Source organism: Lissotriton vulgaris, chromosome 12 (genome assembly GCF_964263255.1).
Source record: "Lissotriton vulgaris chromosome 12, aLisVul1.2, whole genome shotgun sequence".
Taxonomy (NCBI): domain Eukaryota; kingdom Metazoa; phylum Chordata; class Amphibia; order Caudata; family Salamandridae; genus Lissotriton; species Lissotriton vulgaris.
The window spans coordinates 796,419,280-796,443,051 of record NC_141700.1 but is presented as its reverse complement, the minus strand read 5'-3'; the positions used below and the strand labels follow the sequence as shown (position 1 = coordinate 796,443,051).

At 46.2% G+C, this 23,772-nt stretch overlaps 1 protein-coding gene across 1 annotated transcript in view; it reads left to right on the top strand.

Moving 5' to 3' along the window:
- KIF1C (kinesin family member 1C) overlaps positions 1-23,772 on the top strand; it is a 912,154-nt gene that overhangs the window by 544,108 nt on the left and 344,274 nt on the right. Inside the window, exon 11 of the mRNA XM_086946204.1 lies at positions 1,401-1,479. Coding sequence (XP_086802330.1) covers positions 1,401-1,479 — 79 coding nt within the window. The remainder of the gene's footprint in view (positions 1-1,400; positions 1,480-23,772) is intronic.

The following is a 23,772-nucleotide window of genomic DNA, read 5'->3' as shown; positions in this document are numbered from 1 at the left end:
GACCAGAAGTGAACTTTGCCCCTCTGGTTTGTCCTCTGCATTAGGCTTGGGTATTTCCTTGCCAAGAAGGATCCTCTGGAATCCGCTAGGATTTACCAAAGCAAATGATTTGATTACAGTTTTAGTGAGGTCTGGTCAGGATCCGTCCATACTCGCCATGTTTTACTGCATTGATTCTTAGGTCTGCCAGGAGGTCATTTTGCCTGTTAAGTATGTCGGGACTTTCTGGTGTAGTCAAGTCCTCAAACCCACCTCCTTTTAATCGGGACTGCTTTGGTACTGATTCCAAAGTTGAGGATGAACCTATAGGTAAACATATCCATTAGAAGGAGAAAGACTGATGGCAGCATACAACAGTGGCATTTGTAAATTGTCCCGTTGGGGATAACAGTCGCATTGTGTCGCAGTGGATGCCAGTGGTGCCTCCTGTGGGTGTGGACATGCTATGGAAGAATTTCAAGATCCAGGCTGGTGCTTGGACGGATTCAAAAAGGTGAGGTAACGGCCACAAATAGTATTACTGAAGGTAAGTAACTTGTTATTTTGTGCTGACCGTTTAACAAAGGGGACGAGCAGAGACGTGGCCATCGTGCAGCAAGACCACTCTGTTTACTTAGAATTAATTTTGATACATGTTTGAATTAACCCTGGGCGTAGTTCGCATAGTAGCGCTACGCGTAGCTACACGAAATGCACTACGCAAGCTACGCGAACTGTGTAGTGCCGTAGGGAAAATGCTGTTCGCACTGATTGCACAGTGCCGGATGCTTGTCCGCACTGTGCAATCATTGCAGACGGCATTTTGCACAGTGCAATCAATCGTTTTCTGCAGCTCAAGTAGATTTGTACTCATGCGGCAGCTTTCTCATCGCGGACTGGTAGTTTCTCCTGGCAAGCGGTCGCGAGCATACGCGACCACTCGCAATGAATGAGAAACCTGGCCTCCCCGCGTTGAGAATCTCGCGGGAGGTTTATTTTCCACGCTCTCGTTCGGCAACTTGATGTTGCTGATTGCGAACGAGGAAAAAGTCTCGCCGGGATGGTAATTTTGCAACCTTGCGGTCGCCAACTTGGCGTCGAGGACAGCGATTGAGCAAAAAATGCCTGCTATGCTACACGGCTTTGCACTGTGCTACGTGCAATTCACGTAGCGCGTAGTTGCGCAAACAACGGACACTCCGCTAGCGTAGTGTTCCGCCCAGGGTTAGTTTGAATAAAATGATGCTTGCAGACATTCTTTTTGTAGTGTGTAGTTGTGTTTAAGTGCCAGTAGATTTCTTATCAGGGCATCAAATTGATAATAAGATTTCAGTGTGTACTACATCATTGGTTGCATTTGCGTTATATGTTATACTTAGTGTCATGCTATCCTGTTCATTCTTGCTGTTCTGTTGTCTTAGGTGGAAACTCTCGCACTGCCATGATTGCTGCCCTAAGCCCGGCTGACATAAACTATGAAGAAACCTTGAGCACTCTTAGGTAACAAATGTCATTTATGTACACATGGTTGTTGCAGATGTGCATTTCTCTAAAACAAGATTTCATTAGGCCCATAGCTGTGGTTGTGCAGCCATTGCCCTTGTGAGTGTGGTCATACCAATTCATAGAGCAGTTGTGTGTTCTGGCGTGACATGGATTGCTTCTATCCTCCTTTTTTAAAGTTATTTTCACAAACTGAAAACCCCTTCCTTGCTACTCTTTGTGCTTGCTGAACAAAGTACACCTGGTTTCCCTGTATCTCCTTGTTTGCATTGTAACTCTGTATGCAACAGTGCCCACAGCATACAAAGCCCTCGCAGCCTAGCCATGTGAGATGATAGTGCTCCATTGCCATGTTTTATTACATGTACTGCCACTGCCGGTGAACTATCTGTCACAGCTACAGGTCAAGGAATGTGACAACGTCAATGCTTTGAGGGATAAATGTGAAGTAGCTGCAGCAGCACAGTGGAGAATTCATAATTCCACATCATTAGATTTCATTTGTGATGTGTATGCTGGACATGTGATTGATTATTGGCACATGAATTATGAAGGGGAGCATATGGAAACAAAAGGAGCAAGGCATAATTGCACTGGATTCGGGAGGATGCATAGTTACTTTGGGTGCCTAGGGCATGGAATTATGCAAAGGCTGCACGCTCATGGTTACAGTGACCAGTTTATGAAGGCATTTATGTAGCCAAAGTACACCGCCACATGCCAAGTACATACAGAAACTCAATTAAAATACAAAACATTTTGCACCACACAATATGCTAGAGATAATTGAGGATTAAAAGGTGGACCTTGAGTCTCTATTTGAACTGCTTACATGTTTGGGAGCTGCTGTTGAGGAACATCTGTAGCGCTTATGCCTACATCTGACTGTGGGGCCGAGCGCAAGACATTCTGCTGAGTGGAAATTAATTCTGTGTAGAAGAGTATGTTACAAGTTTCTGCTGCAAGTAATTGGGTGCTTTGCCTTCTAAGCATTTTATATGCGAGTCAGAGAGTGCTGAATGCAAACTGTCTTGGAGAATGAGTCAGTTAGGACTTTCATTGATGGCTGCTACAGATTCATGTTGTTTCAGTTCAACAGTCAGTTTCCTAGCTGATTTTATTTACCTTTATAGTTGTTTGATTTGAGAGCCGGACAGCCTTTACAAGCTCATTTCACAGTCTATTTTGAGTTGATAAAAGCCCACTCCACCAAGTGTCACTGGGGTATGGGTAGCGGGGGAGGGCTGGTGCCTAAGGAGTTTTGTTTGGTGGAAAAAGGTTTTTACTGTTGCTCTCACTTGCAATGTTCATTTTAAGGTTTGCATCCCACACCAGATCTTACAATTACTTCGTGGGTATGTCTGTCAACAGTTGGAAGATGTTGAACTAAGGAACATGCTTCTCCTTCGGGGGATACCACCTGCTAATCCTAAACAGAATTATCTCGTTCCCACAGGAGCTTGGGGTACTTCTAAAAAAAATAACAATGGTCTCACATTTGAATTGAAAAGCTAACTTTACTCATGTAAAACATACTTTTTAGCAGCCTCGTTACAGAATCTATAGGCCAAATTCTATTTTCTTTTTTTAAACAGTCGCCAAATAAACCAGGTGACTATAAAAGTCTTTCACAAACCTTTATCCAAAGGAAATTGGAGGGAGAGAGTTGGGCGGCAATGAAGTCTGATAGGTTAAAGCCACACAAAGCTGATACACAGACCCTGCAGCTTTAAGGATTCCCAATCCTCCAGTGCCCAGTCATGCCCTCCTAGTGGCAAGGGCTCCAGCTTTGGTCCTGGCTCCTGGTGGCAGGATCTTGGTGCGCAGAGCATTTGGGCTTTTTCCGCTTTGAAATCTTTCCAGACCTTCTTTATATCGATGATATCAATACTTTTCAAGATGTTCTGATCAGAGGGTGAACAAACCTAACGTTCCTGTGTCAACCACTTTAACAACTACTTTAGTCACATTTGAAGCAGCACATCAGTGCTTGCCATAAAGACTCCTCATTCTGCTAGATCCAGTTTTGCTCAAACCAGCAGTGGAACTGTCTTCAGGTGCTGCTTTGACAAAGGCAGCTCCATCTGTTCTTCCTAAAAAAACAGGGCTCCTGATAGGGGATTCCCTATTCTTCAAGTCAGATCCTCCCCCCAAACTCTGCTATTGTCTTCTCAGCTAAGTAGAATCTTTTGTTGCGCCTTCTGTGCCACATCAACAACAAAATCTGTTGGTGCTACTGCCCTTCTGAACAGGTATGACTGAACCCTTTGGGATTCTCTACAATGATTCACTGATGGCTTACCAAAAGGAAGATGAAGGTTTTGGAGATCTTGGTTGAATGTATGATCGTCTTCTATAAAATAATGAATATCAGAATCTCCAAAACTACAGACGTCTAAGCTTCTACTAAACTATGACTCTGTTCTTTTCATCCAACATCCCCATATTACTCAGTACTTGATAGCAGGAGGCTTCAGGATTACCTTCTTGAATAGAGAAAAAGAACAATGGATGAGTGGGTGTTGTCAGCGCTGCTAAGTAATTACTTCATTGTGGCAGGCACCTACGTCGAAATATGATACCACGCAAGCGTAGAACTAAAAAGAGCTATATGCCTCGGTTACTGGGAGAAATTCACTCAGTATTAGGCAAAGGGGCAATCGAGGAAGAAGGACAGCACACTGCATCCTCTTATCAGTTTGCACATTTCAAATATCTTCCTGCAGGCAATCCACTTAAAGACGACATTACTGGAGGTGAATCTACTACTGCACGGCAGCTTCCCAGGGGTTCTCGACCTGAAGGCCTCCTATTTCAACATCCCAGTGCCATCAAGTTATCAAAAATACTTTTGATTTATGCTAGATGGTAACCATTATCAGTTAACAGTTTAATTTACTTTACACATTTACATTTTCACCAAGAGTGTTCCCTAGATGTGTCGCTTTGGTGGCAGCTCACTGCAGCAGTCAGAGATTTTATTTTTACCTGTATCTGAACAGTTAGCTGGTAAAAGGAAAAACAGTTCAGCTATGCATATCTCATACTCGGAAACAGTATCCCAGCTCCCATCAGTTAGGGTCCACTGGCGTGCAGAAACGTTATCTTGGAGCAATGTTAAACACACAGTCAGCGCTAGCTTTCCCATCAGTGGAGCGCGTACATGCCTTTCAGAGTCTGCTTCCAATTTTTCAGATGTCATAACCTTTGTGAGAGTGGTGATTAAATGTTGGGCATATGATGACTTTGGTCATATAGCTACCCAATGCATATCTCTACATGCATGTGTTGGAAGAGTGTCTTGTGCCCTCTATTGTGCAAGCGACTGAGATGAGCTGGTGTTGTTCCTGCCTCAAATAAAGCACTAACTACTTTGGTGGAACTCACACAATTTCATGATAGAACAGCTCTTTGCAGACTTCCTGTTGGACATAACTCTTACCACAGCAACCTGCCTTTCCAGATCGGTAGCCCAACTATGCCTTTTCACTCTTCAGAGGAGGTGGACTAGTGCAGAACAAATTCTGCTCAGCAGTGTTAGAATTTCCTAAACTACAACCTTGCAAAGAAAACTAGTTTGTATCATTTGCTGCTGAAGATGACATGGTGTGCACACTGCTACATCTGTTTTTGGGCTCAGAAAAGTGACGTTTTTGTTTGAAAAAGGTGTTTTTGTTTTTAGGTGACTCCCGATACCTTCCTTGAAGCCCACCATGTGCCAATACAAAGACTCCTCCTCAGATTGTATTTTTCCACCATTTTATTTGGACAAGTTTCAACTGTTCTGCTACTGCTGCACACCAAAATACAATATTTTAATGCTAACCAGCTGTAGAACCAATATTCTGAAGACATTGTGAACAGTGTGTTGCATCAACTGCTGCAGAACCAGTTTGTGTGACAATCCTTTGACCAGGTCGAATAAGAATGACTTGTTTGGTGGGAGGGTGTGCAGATAATGACATTTACATTTTGCCCATTCCTCAATAGTTATTTCTGTGGTTGGCCCAGCATTGGGGCTATACCCTCTGACTATCTATAAATGGACCACAACAAAACTGACTGTCCGTAGGTAATGTCTTCCAATCCAAATAAACCATTCAGCGTCAAAGGGATTCCAGACCTGGACTCGAGGAAGCTTCAGGACTCTACTGACTATCTGCCATGGCCATCATGGATGTTAAAGGAGTCCACTCTGATGATGAAAGGGGGCCCATATGGTAGTGCTGGAAGCCCAACAGGGGTTTGGCCCACGCATGTGTCCTCTCAGAACTTCACCTCCAGAGAGCAAGACCCTCCAGGGCCCTCACAGAAACTTTCCTCGTTAGGACTAAGACAAACCCTCCGGTATCCCGACTAGTCACAGCACCCTCTGTCTTGAGCAAAGAGTGCCCATTCACACGAGGATCTTCCCCTTGTGGATGGACCTCAGAAGTAGCCTCTGCTCTATTATGAGAGACTGTCACAAGAATGCCATGCCTTAACCTAGCCAAAAGCACCACCCACTGATGTCAAAATGGTGCAACCCTGAAAACAGCATTCGGCAATAGTGAAATCTCAAAGCAGAGAAGGCACTGATCAACCTTTGGCATGAAAGTCAATCCCAAAATGCCCCAAAACATTGACTGAGGATGTCACTACCACTTCCAGAGGATAATGAACAGCCTGAGCATGACCACAGAACAATATACACTGACCCTGACACAGGACTCCTTGTTGAGTGGCCTCTTTTGACTATATGGTGATCCTATAATTCTCATAGAGAAGGCAGTTCTAGCGGACATTAGGGTATCTTTTATTCCTAAAAAGAAAAGAGTAGATGCCACCACATTTCATACATTGGGCTTCTGACCAACACATCTGCAAGCCCCCTTTCTCTGTATTAGGACTCAGGGCTATAGACTGGTAGGATAACATTTGGCTAGACTACAGTGCAGATCCTCAAGACGACTTGTCATTGGAGCTATATCCTGTTCACGCTTGACTGCCTGACAACACATCTGGATATTTCACAGATCTAGTAAGGAAGGCAGAACATTGCATTGTGCCTTTAAGTGTGGATTAGGAGGAAGAAGACTTTCTCATTCATGACCCTCGAAATCTGAGCGCACCGCACCACACAGTTTCTACTTATGTGCCAAACCATGTTAATATGTTGTCCTGTGGCCTTTAACGAGCCAGTCCAGTATAGAGTAGTTTCCTCACAGGTTTAAAAGAGTCATTTATTCCAGTAAATCAAAGCCCACTTTTTATAAACAGCCATGCACCAGCAGACACTCTTGTGCACAGTAATGAAACAGGAACTTATGCAGGAACAAGTGAATGTCAACCACTGGACAAGAAGATCAAAAGACTGATGCTTGTGGAAAGCATGTGGCATTAGGCCCAGCGCACAACAGCCTATTGCCAATTCAGTAGCTCTCTTAACAACATCTTGGATGAAAGAGATTGTGCTGGATGGGAGCATCATCTTCAGCACCAACATCCAACGCCCCTCTGATGTGACTGAGACTGCCACAAGGCAGTATCCCACTGCTTCAACATACATTGTTCAGAGCCTTTGATTTTTGTCCAGAGGTGCAGCAGCAACTGTAAGTCTACCATTTGATGGGCATCATCCTTTTGGCCGCAGGTGGATGAGATGCTCATAAAGAAAGAACACTGAAACCACTGGGGCATGGCTATCTTGTAGAATCAGTAACTACAAGTACTTTTTCATAGACCACAAAAACCGTGCAGTTTCAAAGTAGTAAATATCTTACCGAGACAGCAATATCAGTCAGGAAGGTGAGCAGCAGGACAAAAAAGAATAGTACTCGAGAGGCAGCTTCTGAACATGGGTGCTTTCCATCATTGCCCATGGCTATTGCTTCAAATTCCATACCACACCTCCAAAACTGTCACTTCCACACAACATTAGCAAGAAGCTCTGCCAGCTGTTGGTAAAGGAGATGCATGTGCTCCTTCTCAAAGGGCAATAGATATTGTACCAGCACAACAAAAGAGATCAGGAATGTATTGTCTCTACTTCCTCATTCCTCATAGGAGGAGACACTAGTCCTTAGTCTCTGGGTGCTCAATGGCTATATTACTTCAATCACTTTCAATCAGGAGTCTGCAGGACTCCATTCTGTTACTCAACATTTGAGACTCCAGGGTGACCCGGGATCTCTGGACCCCCTACTTCCATAGTCTCATTAATTGGACTCGCCCTTCGTTTGTCTGCTTTTCATAAGTAGAGTTCCAGACCAATTCAGTGTCCTGCCTTTGGAGTTACTACAACACCCAAGTGTATACCAAATGTTCAGGAGCAGTGGCAGCTCATCGGTGGTGCAGTTGCATTCATGTCTTTCCTTACCTGGATGAGTGGCTGGTAAAGGGGACAGGTATGTGTGGGTATATATATCACAGATGTGTCCCTAACCAGCCCATGCTTTCCAGGTGACCACACTCCATGCGGTCACAGGCAAAGCCTATCCGCAATGATTGTGATGGCATTTCAAAGACGGCTTCCCTTTTACCAGATATTGTGTCCTTTGACAGTGATAATGCACCTGTTGGAAATGATGGTGTCCTATATCAGTCCAGGAGCAATGCGCTTCCAGTACACTCTGACCTACGTTAAGGCCTCACAGAGCCGCAGAGGCCTCCATTGGTGTTACTGTTGCAGGTTCCTCTATCAAGCCTCAGGTTCCATTGGGAACCTTGTCCAGAAACGTACTGACTCCAGTACAGGCTTCCACTCCGACTCAGGGATCCACATCGGTGTTCAGCACCTCTCTACTGTCTTGCGGCTATCAGCAATATCTTCATTATCTTTTTGGTTCGCACGGATCCTCTGCCAGAACCGGGTGCACCCAGGATATTGATGAAGATGTTGAGATGGATATCTTGCTCACACAGAATATTCTGTTGATACCTTTTACCTTTATTTACAGAACAGTAGGCTTGACACCTCCCCTGAGACAGAGCTTGACTCTCCACATGGGCCACCAACGGGTAAAAAGTTTTTCATTTGCATTGGTGTTTCAGGGGCAGCCGAGGTTCTAGAATGACAGTTGCCCTACATTGAGACTAAAACAAATGTTTTGACAGAAATTTGAGTCCTTGATCCCATTTAATGATGCCTTTAGAAAGCTTCAATGGCTACCAGGTCGAAACTATGTTCTTGCCAGCCTGTTAGCCGGCAAGTAAGAAGACATCATAGGACAATGCCTGGTGATTTGAATTTTTTCACCAGGCACCCTACTGTGGAGATTCTCATTCAACAGGTCTTGACCAGTGAGGTGAATCTTAATGCTTTTTCAACCAAGTCTTCAGATAGAGAATCCAAAATGATTGATGCCTTAGGGAAATGTTTATTTTCCTCTTCCAACCTGGGCCTGTAGATCACAAATGCAGTGTCCCAATTGAGAAGTCTTTTGGGCATGGCCAGCGGCATCTTCCCAGCAGTCCCGCAGGATCTGAAGGCTTCTGGCTCAGATGATTTATGATGAGCAGAAAGTGGCCAACTATATTATCCTTGCTGGGTTAGAATCCATAGACTGCATTGGCAGGGCTATCAGAACCAGTGCTTTCCTTCTTAGACATGCCTCCATTAAGTCTACCGTTTTTTCCATCCATGTACGGTCTTTGCAAATGGATATTCCCTTTAATGGGTCTTGTTGCTTTGGAGAGAGGGTGGACTCTGCTTTGGAACGCATTTAAGACAGCAGAGCTGCAACGTGTTTCTTGGAGCAGTTGATGCCAGCCAAAAAATGTCTCCACCTGTTCTAGAAAATATGGGGCTATTCCAGATGGTTGGCATATAGACAGGGACAGCCTTCCCAGATAGTGAGGCAGCACTAGAGTCCAGTCCTTCCAGTCATGCAGGCTAGCAAGGTCTTCAGCCCTCTAGCTCCTCTTCCCCTTCTACAGCAGCCAGCAAGCCGCTTTAGTTTGCCCTCAGCAGCACTTGCCTAACCAGTGGGAGACTGAATTCTCCCTGGGTGGCAATCCATCAGGTCTGACTGATAAGTCTTGCTAAATGTTTTTAAAAAGCAGTGCCCTAACTTCTTTCCGCCCCTTCTCCCAATATTTCTTCTACACCAGGACACGTTTTGGAAGAGCATCCGTCTATCCAGCTATAGAATATAAGCCTGTTACTTTATGAAATTTCCATAGAGCGGATGCTGAACTATGAGAAAGGCAGTGGTTGTTACTCCTGCTTCTTTCTCATCCCAAAAAAAGGACGGGACCACAAGTCTATCTCGGTCCTTGAATGCCTTCCTGTAGAAATGCTAATTAAAAAAAAATGCTCACATTCTGCTCTGGAGCCGGGATTCTTGATGGAGTCCTTGGACGTGCAGGATACACATTTTCCTTTACAGTCCTACTGGTGTTACCTATGATTCACGGTTGGCCAGTAGTATTGCCAGTTTGCCCTAAACTCCTTTGACCTCCAAATATTCACCATCAGTGAGCCTTATTCCATCCTTGAGGCAATTCTGGACACTGTGGAGTTCAAAGCTTTTTCTGCACCCCTATGCATCTGGTGAATTTGGGCTATAATCCGAACGTTTCAAGCCCTTTCCAGGATCTAAATGAGGGTAGCTCTGAGGCTTGTTGGCCTCTTAGCCTTGTGTATCCTCCTTGGCAATTATGCAAGGTGAAACGTGTGAATCCTAAAATGGAACTTGAAGGCCCAGTGGGCCCAGCATCAAGGCCGCCTTTCCAACTTTATCCAGCTCTTGGAGGAGACAGCCTGTAGTGGTGGCTGACCGATCACAGGCTGTCCTGTGGCACGCCACTCTTCCTTTCTCTCCCAGAGCTGACCGTGGCAATAGATGCATCGCTGCTGGGTTGGGTGGGGTTATCTGGGTGAGGTGGAGGTCATAGGCCTCTGGTCGCCAGTGGAGGGCCTGATCCACAACAGTCTTCTAGAGCTATGGTCCATTCGCATGGCCCTGAAGGACTTCCTTCCATCCATCAAGAGAGACTGGTGTAGATTCCCAATACGTGGTACCACAACAACAGGGCAGTGTAGAGTCCCGTGCCAGGATGCTTGCTTTTCTGTCACGAATCGCCTGGCGTGGTCTCCTCATGCCAGAGCAGATTAACTGAACAGATGTCGATAGGCAGGTCTCAAGTGGTGTCTACATCCTGAGGTGGCAAATGGTGTATTTCACCATTAGGAAGAGACCTGGCTAGGTCTCTTCGCATTGCTAAATGTGCAGTGTCAACAACGTTGTTCACTTGTTATGAGACCCTGTCCGGCTGGAATAGAATGAGGGACTCCTGTATCCCTTCTTACCACTACCTCTCCTGCCATGATGGCTGAAGATCAAGAACGACCAGGACCAATTCATCCTAGCGGAACCGGGGTGGCCAGTAGAGTGTGGTACCTGGAACTCCAAACCTGAACATTTGTGATCTGATCAGGCTGCCACTTTGGTAGGACCTTTTGTTTCGACAGTAGGGCCAATTCTTCTCCCGAAAGTATGCAATTGACACCTGCATGCATGAATATCGAGCAGTAGCAATTGACTGCGTTAGATTTGCCATCTGAAGTGGTAGATGTCCTACTCGCAGCCAGGCGCCCTTTCATAAAATGTATGTACCCTGACCCAAGTACAAATTGGTTACCTGATGTGATCCCAAGGACACTCACTGCTTACAATCAAATCTTTCACACATCCTTTTCCTTGTTTTCTGCCCAAAAGGTGCTTGCGTGAGCACTCTAAAAGGTTATTTGTCAACGCTTTTGACTTTTTATATTTGTTGGACCAACCATCTTTGTTATAATCACCGGTTTTGGTGAGATTTATTAAAGGTTTGACACGTGTTCTTCCAAGCCGTATGTAATGCCAGAGTGAGACCTTATCTTGATCTTACTCATGAATATTCCTTTCTAGCATATGCATGGCTGCTCAATGTCTCCTGGCCTTGAAGTCTGTCATCCCCACATTGCGATTACAATCAAACAATCAATCACTCACCCGGAAGGGTCTCAAGGCGCGGAGAGGTGGGAGAGGGGCGTGCAGCTCCTGGGAGTTCAGGGTGATTCGTCGAAGAGCCAGGTCTTGAGGTCCTTCAGGGACTTGTCGAGAGTTGGTGTCTGCGGAGGTGGAGAGGGAGGGTGTTCCTTGTCTTGGCCGCAGGGAGGGGCAAGTTAGAGCTGGGCTGAGCGGAGGGATCTTTGGGACGCGTAGAACGAGAGGCTGTGGTTATGTAATCGGGTCCGGTGTTATGGAGGGCGGTGTGAGTGAGAAGTTTGAAGGTGATTCTCAGCTCGACGGGGAGCCAGTGTAATGTCTACAGGTGTTGGGTGATGTGGCAGCGGCACAGTAGGTTGAGGACTAGTCTGGCGGAGGCGTTCTGGACATTCTTGAGTTTTCGGGTGAGTTTCTTGTTGATTCCAGCGTACAGTGTGTTGCCGTAGTCCAGTCTGCTGCTGATGAGGGCGTGGGTGACAGTTTTCCTGTGTTCGCGGGAATCCACTTGAAGGTCTTGCGTAGGAGGCGGAGGGTGTGGAAGCAGGAGGCGGTGACAGCCGCATTGATCTGGCGGTCCATTTTGAGTTCGGAGTCCAGGATGATTCCGAGGTTGCGTTATGTTATGTTATGTTATGTTATGTTATGTTATGTTATTATCATTTATTTTGCGCACAGATGCTCCAGCTAAGGAGCGTCCTGGCGCATGGAAAAGGTGAACATAACACAACGCAGAAGGAAACAAAAAGTGCAGAGATCAGTGTGAGGGAAATTAAAACAAGTGAGTTTTCACGGCCCTACGGAATGCTAATAGATCCTCTAACAGGCGGATTTCCAAAGGGAGGGAGTTCCAGAGAGCCGCAGCTCTCACACAAAAGGAACGACCGCCCATCCGGCTAAGCCTAAAACTCGGAACAACCGCAAGAGATTGCCCAAGTGATCTAAGAGAGCGCGTCGGGACATAGGCGGATAAAAGGTTATTGAGGATCTCGGGTGCCGATCCTTTTAGAATTTTAAAAGCAAGGCTAAGGGCCTTAAAGTGGATCCGACTTTTAATCGGTAACCAGTGTAGGGACCGCAGGGTGTTAGAGGTAGGACAGGACCTCGGCAGACCCACCACTGCTCTCGCAGCCGCGTTCTGTACTCGCTGTAAGCGGACGATCTCAGATTGATTAACTCCCAGCAGGAGCGAGCTGGCATAGTCCAACCGGGAGATAATCGTCGCTTGGATCAACTGCCTCGTCGGGGCGTCCAAAAATTGGAGTACCGGCCTTAGCCCACGCAGGACACCGAAACAGCAAGCCGCCACTCTCTTGGTGTGGGTAGTGAAGCAAAGGGTGTGATCTAGCCACACTCCCAGGTTTCTTAGTTCCATCACTAGTGTAGGGGCCGGCCCTAACTCCAGAGGCCACCAAGCGTCCCCCCAGCAATCCGCTCCCCTCCCAACGATCATCACCTCAGTTTTTTTCGCGTTCAGCTGGAGACAGTTGTTATTCATCCAGCTGGCCACCTCTCTCAGCCCATCTCGGATCCTGGGGGCATCCTGTTCGGCATCCCCGCTGATCGTGACCGCTAGCTGCGTGTCGTCGGCATATGAGACCATGGTTAGGCCCCACTGCCTGGCGACATCAGCCAGCGGCCGCACGTACAGGTTAAAAAGCGTGGGACTCAGCGAGGAGCCCTGAGGGACCCCCAGGTCCAGTTGATGAAATTTGGACTGAAAAGGAGGGGTGGCAACGCAGAAGGAGCGATCGCTAAGGAAGGAGCGGAACCACTGCAGAGCAAGGCCGCAAATGCCAATGTCCTCCAAGCGGTGTAGAAGGATGCGATGGGACACCGTGTCAAAGGCAGCGCTGAGGTCTAATAAAATAAGCGCTGCCGTTTGACCTGCATCCAACACACTCCGCAGATGTTCTACCATTGCCAGAAGGGCAGTCTCCGTGCTGTGACCAGCACGGAACCCATTCTGCGTGGGGTCGAGGACGTTGGCCCGGGCCATATGCTCAGATAGAGCCTGGTTGACGTGGGCCTCCATGACTTTGGCCGGCCAGGGAAGCAATGAAATCGGGCGGTAGTTTTCCGGTTTTAAAGGATCCAATGTTGGGTTTTTCAGCATTCGTTCTTGGTCGGTGGGGGGGGGAGGAGGGGGTGGTTCGAGGGCGGTGGGGCCACCAGGTGTCGTTCCAGGCAGCGGGGTGTGGGCCCATAATGAGTACTTCAGTTTTGTCCGGTTTTAGTTGTAGGCAGCTGTTCTTCATCCACCTGGCAACTGCTTCTATTCCTGTTTGAAAGTTGTGTTTGGAGATGTTGGGTTTTTTGGATTGGGAGTTGAGTCCGTGTGATCTGACGATGGATGCGAGCGGGGCCATGTATGCGTTGAACAAGTTGGGGCTGATGGAGGATCCTTTGGGGACTCCGCAGGTGGTGGATGTGGGATCCGAGAGGAAAGGAGGGAATCTGACTCTCGTTCTGCCAGAGAGGAATGAGCGGATCCGGTTGAGGGCTTTGCTCAGGATTCCTGCATCAAGGAGTCTGCGGGCTAGGGTGCGGTGTGAGGCTGTGTCGAAGGCTGCTGAGAAGTCCAGGAGGATGAGGGCCGCAGTCTCTCCTCTGTCGAGGATGGAGCGGATGTCATCTGTTGCAGTGAGAAGGGCGGTTCCGATGCTGTGATGTTCCTGAGACTTGATTGGGAGGAGTCGAGTATGTTTCGTTCTATGAAGGAGGCGAGTTGACTCTTGGAGGCTTTTTCGATGACTTTTGCCGGGTTTCGGGAGTAGGGAGATTTGTCTGAAGTTCTTGAGGTCAGTGGGTCTGCAGAGGGTTTTTTCAGGAGTGGGTTGATCTTCGCGGGTTTCCCGTCATCAGGGAAGGAGGAAGTCTCGAAGGAGAGGCTGGTGATTCACCGAAGCTCGGGGCTCTGTGGTAGATGTGTTTGGGGCAGGGATCCGTGGGGTCCCCGGAGTGGGTGGTCTTCGAAGTCTTTAGGGGTAACGTCAGCGGAGCTGCATGCCCTTTCAGTACAACTGTCCTCACTACTTTTTTCTTTTCTTTCTTTCAAAATTTGTGCTGAGGACCCTGGTGGACTTGTGACCAAAATTGATCACTCCATTCTACATTCAGCAGTCAATCACTCTTCTACTGTTTTTTGCTCCCTCTCACCGCTTCAAAGAGCAGCAGAAGCTCCATTGGTTGGACACCAAAAGAGTTCTAAGCTTTTTTACATTGATCACAGGAAAGACCCTTGAATAGAGGTTCAACTTCTTTGTGGGTTTCGGCTTTGCGCAAGGGGGGCCTTTACCGGTGGCTAGTCCTCTGCATTAAGATCTTCTACACCCAGGCAAAAGGAAGGTCTGAGAGCCCATTCTATCACAGCTATAGCTGATACAACTACATTGGCTTGAGCACTGTCTATCCTTGATATCAGGATGGTGCCTACACTTACAAAACGCTCCTTCCTTGACAGCCAGGCCCGACGGGAAGAACATTTTGCCCGCTTGATTCTGCCAGGCATTTTGATCTGAACCCACTCCACAGCACCTCAATCGTTGAGGAGGTAATGTTTTTGTACATATTGTAAGGTAAGGAATCTGATGTTAGAAATAGCCATCAGAATAACCAGTTATTTACCTTTGGTACCAGTGTTTCTGGTGAATACTTGGCCTTTTTTCAAAATATAAAAAGGTTCTAAGTTAGCATCTACATACTGTTACCAGCAATTATTTGTGCTACATTTCTTGGGGCATGGAATGGAAAAGACAAGGAACGGATATCCGTGTGAAGGGCTTACGCTTATATAGGGCTCTGCTCAATCACTTCCAAGATGATATAGAGTCATCAGAGAGCTACATACCCCCTCCTACTGCCCAGTGTGAGCACTCGGACCCAATTCTCTGGATCTAGCCTAGTTTGTATAGTTCTTAATAAATGTTTTAGGCCATCCTCTTCTTCCGTAAGCTATTTTTTTGTCCTGCATACAGCAGTTCATGTTATCGCTCTAGAATCAAATGCTGGTACCACCGACTCACCCTTTAGGCTTGCAGAGTCACTCCTGTGACTGTCATCCCTCTATCGTAAGGATTTTTGATTACTTCAGTGAGCTGTTGTCACCCTAAATCCCAAAGAGCGCCCATTGTGCCGTCAGGTCAATCCAGTTCTCGTGATTATGTACTGTGTTGACCGTCCCTGCTCCATTTAGAAAACAAAGCAACTCTGTTGCCTTTGTACAGGTACACCTTGGTAACCCTAACTAAAAGACTGCCCTTGCTAGGTGGGTTAATTGGATTCATATTTGGTATATGAAAGCCAAACATGCGCTGCATTCTGTGCAGAGGACCCATTTCACTCATAAAAAGAGACACAATGACCTTCCTTGATATCATACCACAAGCAAATAAATGCAAAGCTGCTACGTTGTCATCTATCCACATGTAACATTGTAGATGTTCCAGTTCAATAGGAACCATAGGTCTGCCAATCTCTAATCCCCGCCACTCCCGATTTTGCTCAGAAGCTGCTGCTTTATTATAGATGGATACATTTTTATTGTTTCCAGTTCTTTAAAACCATCACAATATAAAAACAACAACCATGTTAAAACAATAAAAAAAGAGCAAAGGGACATAATATGACTTATTTGGTTCCATCTAGCATACTAACTATACATTTGGTAGCTCGTAAGTCTTTAAAGACCAGATCCAATATGAGGAAAGGAAAAATCATGTTTTTTTCAAAGTGGGATTCCAATGTCCGGAGAGGTCTGCATTCAGGGGCAGAAGGTAATGGTACCTCCTCCAGGCATTTGGGCACAAAATGCCTGACCTAAATCAACGGCAACAACTGGGAAAGTTCAATAAAGTGCCTGTTGCAGAGTCTAAACACCTGTAGACTTAAAATCACATTAATCCAAGCTGTCCTACAGTTGTCTTTTCACTGGCTGTTTTGCACCCCTGCTCGAACCCCCTTCGACGCACAATACCTCACCACTCGACGGTATTGTCTTGATCACGTTTCCTTTCGACGTGCATCTTCGGAAAATATAATGTCCTCGACCTAGATCTTCGACGTGGGCTGTTGGGCCTATCCGTGCCGACCACGCCAGCAGTCAATGAAAAGGACTCCCTGGTGTGTGGTGCTAAGTTCCCACACACTTACTTACACGAGGTTTGTAATCTCTGCCTCTCCCCGGAGCACGAAGACAAGGACAATGAGGCCTGTGCATCTTTTAGGTCAGCCTTGACGTCACGAAATGTCCTGCGAAAGCAGCTTGGTACCGGACATCTTCGGAGCAGATCTCAATGTCAATCCAGAACAACAAACTAATGAAGGAGAGATCTCCGTCTCCGAGGCCAACAAATCGACAGTCACCCCGGCTCACCGGTCCGTGAGTGCCGAGACCCTTCTCCTAACAAATCCCAAACAAAAGGCTCCGGTAACGCCTCCGCCCTCTGGCTCAGGTCGACACCGGAAACATATTTCAGACGCCCCGCTTCGGGCCCAGCTATGAAACCGGAAGAAAAGCCTTCCAGCTCGGGCTCGAGCCAACCCCATTCCGGTGACAAGTCACCTCAGGCACCGAAGCCCAAAACTAAACCTGTGCTAGACCTTTCTTCATCTGCACCGAAGTCAACCTCGATGCCAAAACCCTTGGCGTCAAAACAAACAAAGGACAAGCCTTCGGAGCCGAAACAGGTTAAATCAAAACCTTCGGAGCCGAAAAAGGTCTCAGAGCTATAAATTCCTACACCAAAAGCTAAAGAGTCCAAGACCCCGCAGAAAGCTTCAAAGTCCAAAAAACATTCTGACGCTAAGCCTTCGGCACCAAAAAGGACATAGTACCCAAACCTCAGCCTGTGCCAGATTTTTATGATCCAAAGCAGAAAACACTATACATTGACCCAGAAACCGGTCATGCTACCACCAAGCCTCCTAAAAAGAGGAAACTGGACCATTCAGAAGACTCTGAAATACCTACTAAACGGAAGGAAGCAGGCATTAGTACTTCTCCACCTTCCTCTCCTTCTCCAGCTGATCGAAATTTGTTAATTTCTCCAGCACACTCCCCACAACTTACATTTTCACCTCAACCACAGGATGATGAAGATGATTATAATGAGGGGGATGGGAACGGTGATCCAGATAGGAATGATGACGCGGATACAATCCCACATGATACAGACCCTTTGGATGGTTATAATACCGATCCCGATCCACACAATGTGACCGTACCTCTATCCCTCTAGGCCATCACACCAGGTTATAATATTGGGTTTGCGCAACTAATTAATAGGGCTGCCCAATACCATGGGGTGCAATTACACTCTGATCCCTTAGAAGAAGACTTCTTGTTAGAAACGGTTACACCCACACAAAAATCTACCCACAGCCTACCAATGCTAAAAGACAGGCTAAAACATGCACCAGAAGTGTTTAAAGACCCGTCAGAGCCAAGATTCTTAACACTAGGGTAGACAAAAAATATAAGGCAGCTCCCAATGAACCATTGTACATCAGAGGTCAGGTCCCTTTGGATTCTCTTGTGGTGTCTAATGCATGCAAGAGGGCTAATTCACAGAGCACAGGCGACACCCCTCCTTCTGATAAAGAATCAAAACTCATAGACGCATCCGACAAACAAATTGTGTCACAGGCTGCAAATGATTGGCGGATTGCCAATGCCCAAACTTTGTTGGCTAGTTATGACACAGCTCACTATGATGAGCTTGAAAACCTTATGCAACATCTTCCTGAGCAATATAAAAACAAAGCTTATGACCTAATGAGGAGGGTAAACTAATAACCAACACATCTGTAAAATGTGCCCTCGATGCGGCTGATACAGCATCTCATCCTATTAATACCAGCGTTTTACTACACAGCACCCTTGGCTCCGGATATCCGGATTCAAGCTAGAGGTGCAATCCACTATTCTTAATCAGCCTTTCGAGTAAGAGCATCTTTTTGGGCCCACAGTCGATACATCTTTAGAAAAGATGAAAAAGGATACTGAGACTGCCAAGTCGTGGGGGCCTTGCAATTTGTCACCCCTTTTACAGGGCTGGCTCCAAAACTACTAGCTCAGAACATCCCTCTTGATCATATAGAAGTCTCAATCAAACTACCTCCTCCAGAGGATATTTTCGAGGAAGATACAGGGGTAACAACAATAAGAGGCTGCGGTAACAACACCCGCAACTCCCAATCCTCCAAGGAGTGACTTCCCTTCAGTTCCCCCCCGATCTTCCCACTCCTGTCAGGGGGACGTCTCTCACAGTTCCTGCGTGTCTGGAATTCCATCAGAACAGACAAGTGGGTAAGACAAACTATCCAGTATGGTTATTGCCTGGAACTCTCCTCCACTCCCTCAAACATCCCTCCCAGACAACGTCCAAGGTCCTCAGAACATCTTACTCTTCTAAAACAAGATGTTCTCTCTCAACAAAAACACGCAATGGAACCATTCCCTTGCCTCGTCAAGGCACAGGGGTTTACTCCCTATATTTTCTAATTCCAAAGAAGGACGGCTCTTTGAGGCCAATACTGGACCTCAGACCGTTAAACCTTTACATTCAATCAGACCACTTCACATGGTCACTCTCCAACAGGTGCTACCACTACTTCAACAAGGCGACTTTCTCTCCACTCTGGATTTAAGTGATGCCTACTTTCATATTCCCATTTACCCGCTCACAGGAAATATTTCCAGTTCGTGGTAAGGCGGTCAACACTACCAGTTCAAAGTCCTCCCGTTCGGGGTGACCACAGCACCCAGAGTCTTCACCAAGTACCTCGCAGTAGTGGCAGCTCACTTACGAAGACTACATATTCACATGTTCCCTTATCTGGATGACTAGCTCATAAAAGCTAAGTCACACAGCAGCTGTGTGCAACACACACACAATACAATCCAGTTGCTTCACGACTTGGGATACACAGTGAATCTCAACAAATCCCACCTCCAATTGTTCGGCACACAACAGTATCTAGGAGCTACAATGAACATTTCAAAAGCATACCCCAACCCAGTCAGGATGCTCAACATGCAAGCTCTTGTATCACAATTTCAGCCTCAACACTCAATACCAACTTTAGTGTTCATGCAGTTAATCGGGATGATGGCCTCTTGCATTCTAATCGTCCCTTATGCAAGACTAAAAATGCGTCCCTTACAGGAGTGTTTGACACGTCAGTGGAACCAGGCTCAAAGTCAGTTAACAGATCTGGTGTTGGTGTACAGCCGCACACATTGCTCTCTGCAATGGTGGAACGCACAAAACCTTTCCAAAGGGCAGCCGTTCCTCGACCGGGTTCTACAAATAGTGCTAACGGATGCATCGCTCACTGGCTTGGGAGCTCATCTTCAGAACCATACCATTCAGGGCATATGGACCCCTCAGCAAAAAAGATTCCACATAAATACCTGGAATTACTGGCAATTGTTATTGCATTAAAATACTTTCAACTCAATGTGGTAGACAAAGCTGTCCTGGTCTGTACAGACATGACAGCAATGTACTACATACAGAAACAGGGGGGGACACTTTCTCTACAGCTTTCACACCTAGCTCAAAGCATATGGAGATGGGCCACTCCGCGAAACATATATCTCCTTGCAAAACACCTCCCAGGAGTACACAATCAAATTGCAGATCTGCTCAGTCGTCAAAGACAGCAGATCCACAAATGGGAACTTCATCCTCGTTCTTCTTCCATTCTTTAACATGTGGGGCCACCCAGAAATAGATCTGTTCGCCACACACCAAAACGTAAACTGCCCAAGCTTTGTGTCCAGTTATCCACACCAAAGGCAATGCGCTATGGATGAACTGAGCAGGAAAATTTGCTTACGCTTTTCTGCCTCTCCCGCTCATTACGCTAGTGGTTCGCAAGCTCAAACAGCATTCCCTCACAATGATCCAGGTTGCTCCAACATGGGCCCGACAACCATGGTTCACAACCCTCTTGGAACTATCAGTAGTTCCTCATCTCACCCAAGCTTCTCACTCAGAACCATGGAGAGATAAGGCATCCAGATCTCAGTCAAATCAACTTTGCTATCTGGCACCTGAAGTCTGGCTACCTCAATCTAGCGCCAGACTGCATGAAAATAATTAAAGAGGCTAGATGTCCTACTACCAGAGCATACTACGCAGCGAAGTGGAAATTATTTGTAACTTACTGTACAAATACCAAAATCAATCCACTTGATGCTGCTATTCAAAACATTATCTGTTATCTCTCGAACCTACAACCATGTAACCTTGCATATACATCCCTATGACTACATCTCTTTGCAATAGCAGCTTATCTCCAAAACAGACCACACTTGTCTTTGTTTAGAGTACCTGCTATCAAAGCATTTATGGAAGGACTTAAAAGAATAATTCCACCCAGAGCTCAACCCTCTCCGATATGGAATCTAAATATTGTCCTCACCAGACTTATGGGTCCCCCATTTGAACCTCTGTACTAATGCGAATTACAGTTCCTCACTTGGAAAGTAGCCTTCCTGGTTGCTATCACATCTCTTAGAAGAGTTAGTGTACTACAGGCATTAAACATACAAGAACCATTTTTGCAAATCCATCATAACAAAGTGGTTCTTCGGACTAACCCAACATTTTTCCCTAAAGTCGTGTCTGCCTTCCACCTTAACCAGTCTGTAGAAATCCCAGTTTTTTTCCCTCTACCAGACTCAGTGACAGAACGAGCTTTTCACACGCTAGTCGTGAAAAGAGCGATACTTTACTACATTGAAAGAACAAAATCCTTTAGGAAAACTAAACAACTCTTTGTGGCTTTCTCCTCACCTCATAAAGGCAATCCTATTTCAAAAACGGGTTTTCAAGTAGGTGGTTAAGTGCATCCAAATATGCTATCTTAAAGCCAAACGTACATTAACCATTCCCCCTAGAGCTCATTCCACACACAAACTATGTGCTTCTATGGCTTTCTTAGGGAACATTCCCGTAGCTGACATCTGCAACGGAGCAACTAGGTCTACACCTCACACTTTTACTAAACACTATTGTGTAGATGTGCAAGCAAAACAACAAGCTAGTGTGGGCCAATCTGTATTAAGAACACTTTTTCAGACCACTGCAACAGATACAGGTAGCCACCCCTAAGGAGGTAACTGCTGTGTATGCAAGTATATAATCTACAGCTCATATGCTTCGAACAGAAAATGCTACTTACCAGTATGCATCTGTTCTTGGCATGTAGAGGTGTAGATTCCTAAACGCCCACCCGCCTCCCTGGGTACCTCTATCTGTTGTAGTACTATCTTACTTCGATTCTTCACACATGGATATCTCTTTCTATTTCTTACTCACTCCATCATAACCCTCCATGATAAAGCAATCTGGAGATGAAGTCGATGCCCATGCGCACTATCACATTAAGGAGGAGTCACCTACCTCGCGACTACAAAGACTTCTTCGAAGACAAACACAAAATGCAAACTTCCGAGCCCAACACTAGATGGCGAGTTATGCACAAGTATATGATTCTACAGCTCTACATGCCAAGAACCGATGCATACTGGTAAGAAGCATTTTCCGTATGAAAATGGAAAACTGCTTGCATGATTGTAAATTGGGCATCTTGTATCACTTGTCCTGTATTGGTTTGTTTCTTGTAGCAATCTCACCTCCTATATCTATCTGCCATGCGCCTGATTGCGATCGTGCCCAGATGATGCAAGAACTTTTTAGTATAAAACCTATAGGTGTTAATCAGGCATTCAGTCCATTATATTGGTGGTTTCTGCATACAGTGACCTTTTTAATAGGATGGAAATAATCTGTCAGCACCCAGAAGCATGCATTCTTGTAAATCACCTATGCATATGTAGCAAGGCAGACAGCAAGGCTGTCCTTTGTCATCAACTCTCTATGCCCTTGGCTGAACCATTTGTAAGGTAACTAACTGCAGAAATTCCTCCTGTGTTATGCTGTGGCTGCTTGGTTAATATCACTGCAAATTTGATTATGTAGCCTTGTATACTGCTATTTTGCTGGAAACGTTAGATGTTACGTAGAAATAAGCCATCAGATTTATGTTTATTATCTAGCTGTAAACTTAATTGGACTTATTTGCAAATTCTATTAGAAGATACACATTATGCTGACATCCAGGTAACCACAATTGCCAAACAGTTGAAGGTTGACTCTGGCCAATGATATAGCAAATACATTTAAAGCTATATACCTACCAAAAGTTCTACATGTAATGTTGCATACTTATGTTGAAATCATACTTTCTATCTTCATCCTTGGTGGGTCTTATTAATGTCACCTCTGCCCGCTAACGTTAGTTCTTTTCTTTCCGTGGCAGCGAGTGCAGATCCGTGAAGAGAGCTACCCTCTGTCACTTTTTACAGGCTTTTTTTAACATTTTGTTGACCCCTTTTTTGGAGTGTAGGTTTTTACCTCATGTCCAAGAAGACTTCTGAGTTCATGCTGTGTGGTGGCACTCACCACGCCATGCCTGTGATGGACCTATACCTGGTTTGTCTCTGGTGCCTGGAGCGCAACCACGCCTCGACGTCGTGCTCAGACTGCCGGCTCAGGCTCCGAAAGCTTTAAAGGAGCGGTCTTTAATGCTGCTTGCAGTCCAGAGTTCAACACTGTGTAGTTTTCCCTGGAGGTCGTATTCACTGTCCCGGTCGAGAGGAAGGTCCGGGCACAGCTCCAGGAGTCCCAAGTCTTCGTTCTCACACTCAGTTGTCAAGTCAGTCAGGTAAGAGCACAAGAAACATAAGTTGCAGCATGCTTCACTCTCTCCCTGTCCATCGCCCAACAGCTCAAGGAATTTTATAATGCCATGTGCCTCATATTTGGGTGGCCTGACCCTACTGGTGTGCCTTTGGGCCTCAGAGGAGGCTCCATCATGTTTCGCGCCGGTGGCTCTGGTCCCGGCCCACCAGCTGCGACAGACCCATTCTGATCCCAGCCTACCTGGAGCCTATCGGCATCGATAGAACCCTTAGGTTCTTTCCTCAGCTCTATTCTGAAGGGCTGAGAATGGAGGAAGATTGTGAGGGGTTGCTGGACCCTTTACAAGACCAGTCTTATCAAGAAATTAACTGGTATGAGGAATTGAGTGAGGCCAGCGTACTGGATACATCTATTTCTCCAGATTGTGGCTTGCTTTCTCCCCCTACCGTGGTGTGGAGGGAATATCATACGCTATGGTGGTGTGAAGGGCAGCTGAGGTCCCTTACCTGGCAGTCAAGATTAATATCTTCACGGAGGTCCAGCAGCCTAGTGTCTCCCCCTCGGAACCCCTGCTGCCTTTCAATGAGGCCGTAACTGAAGTC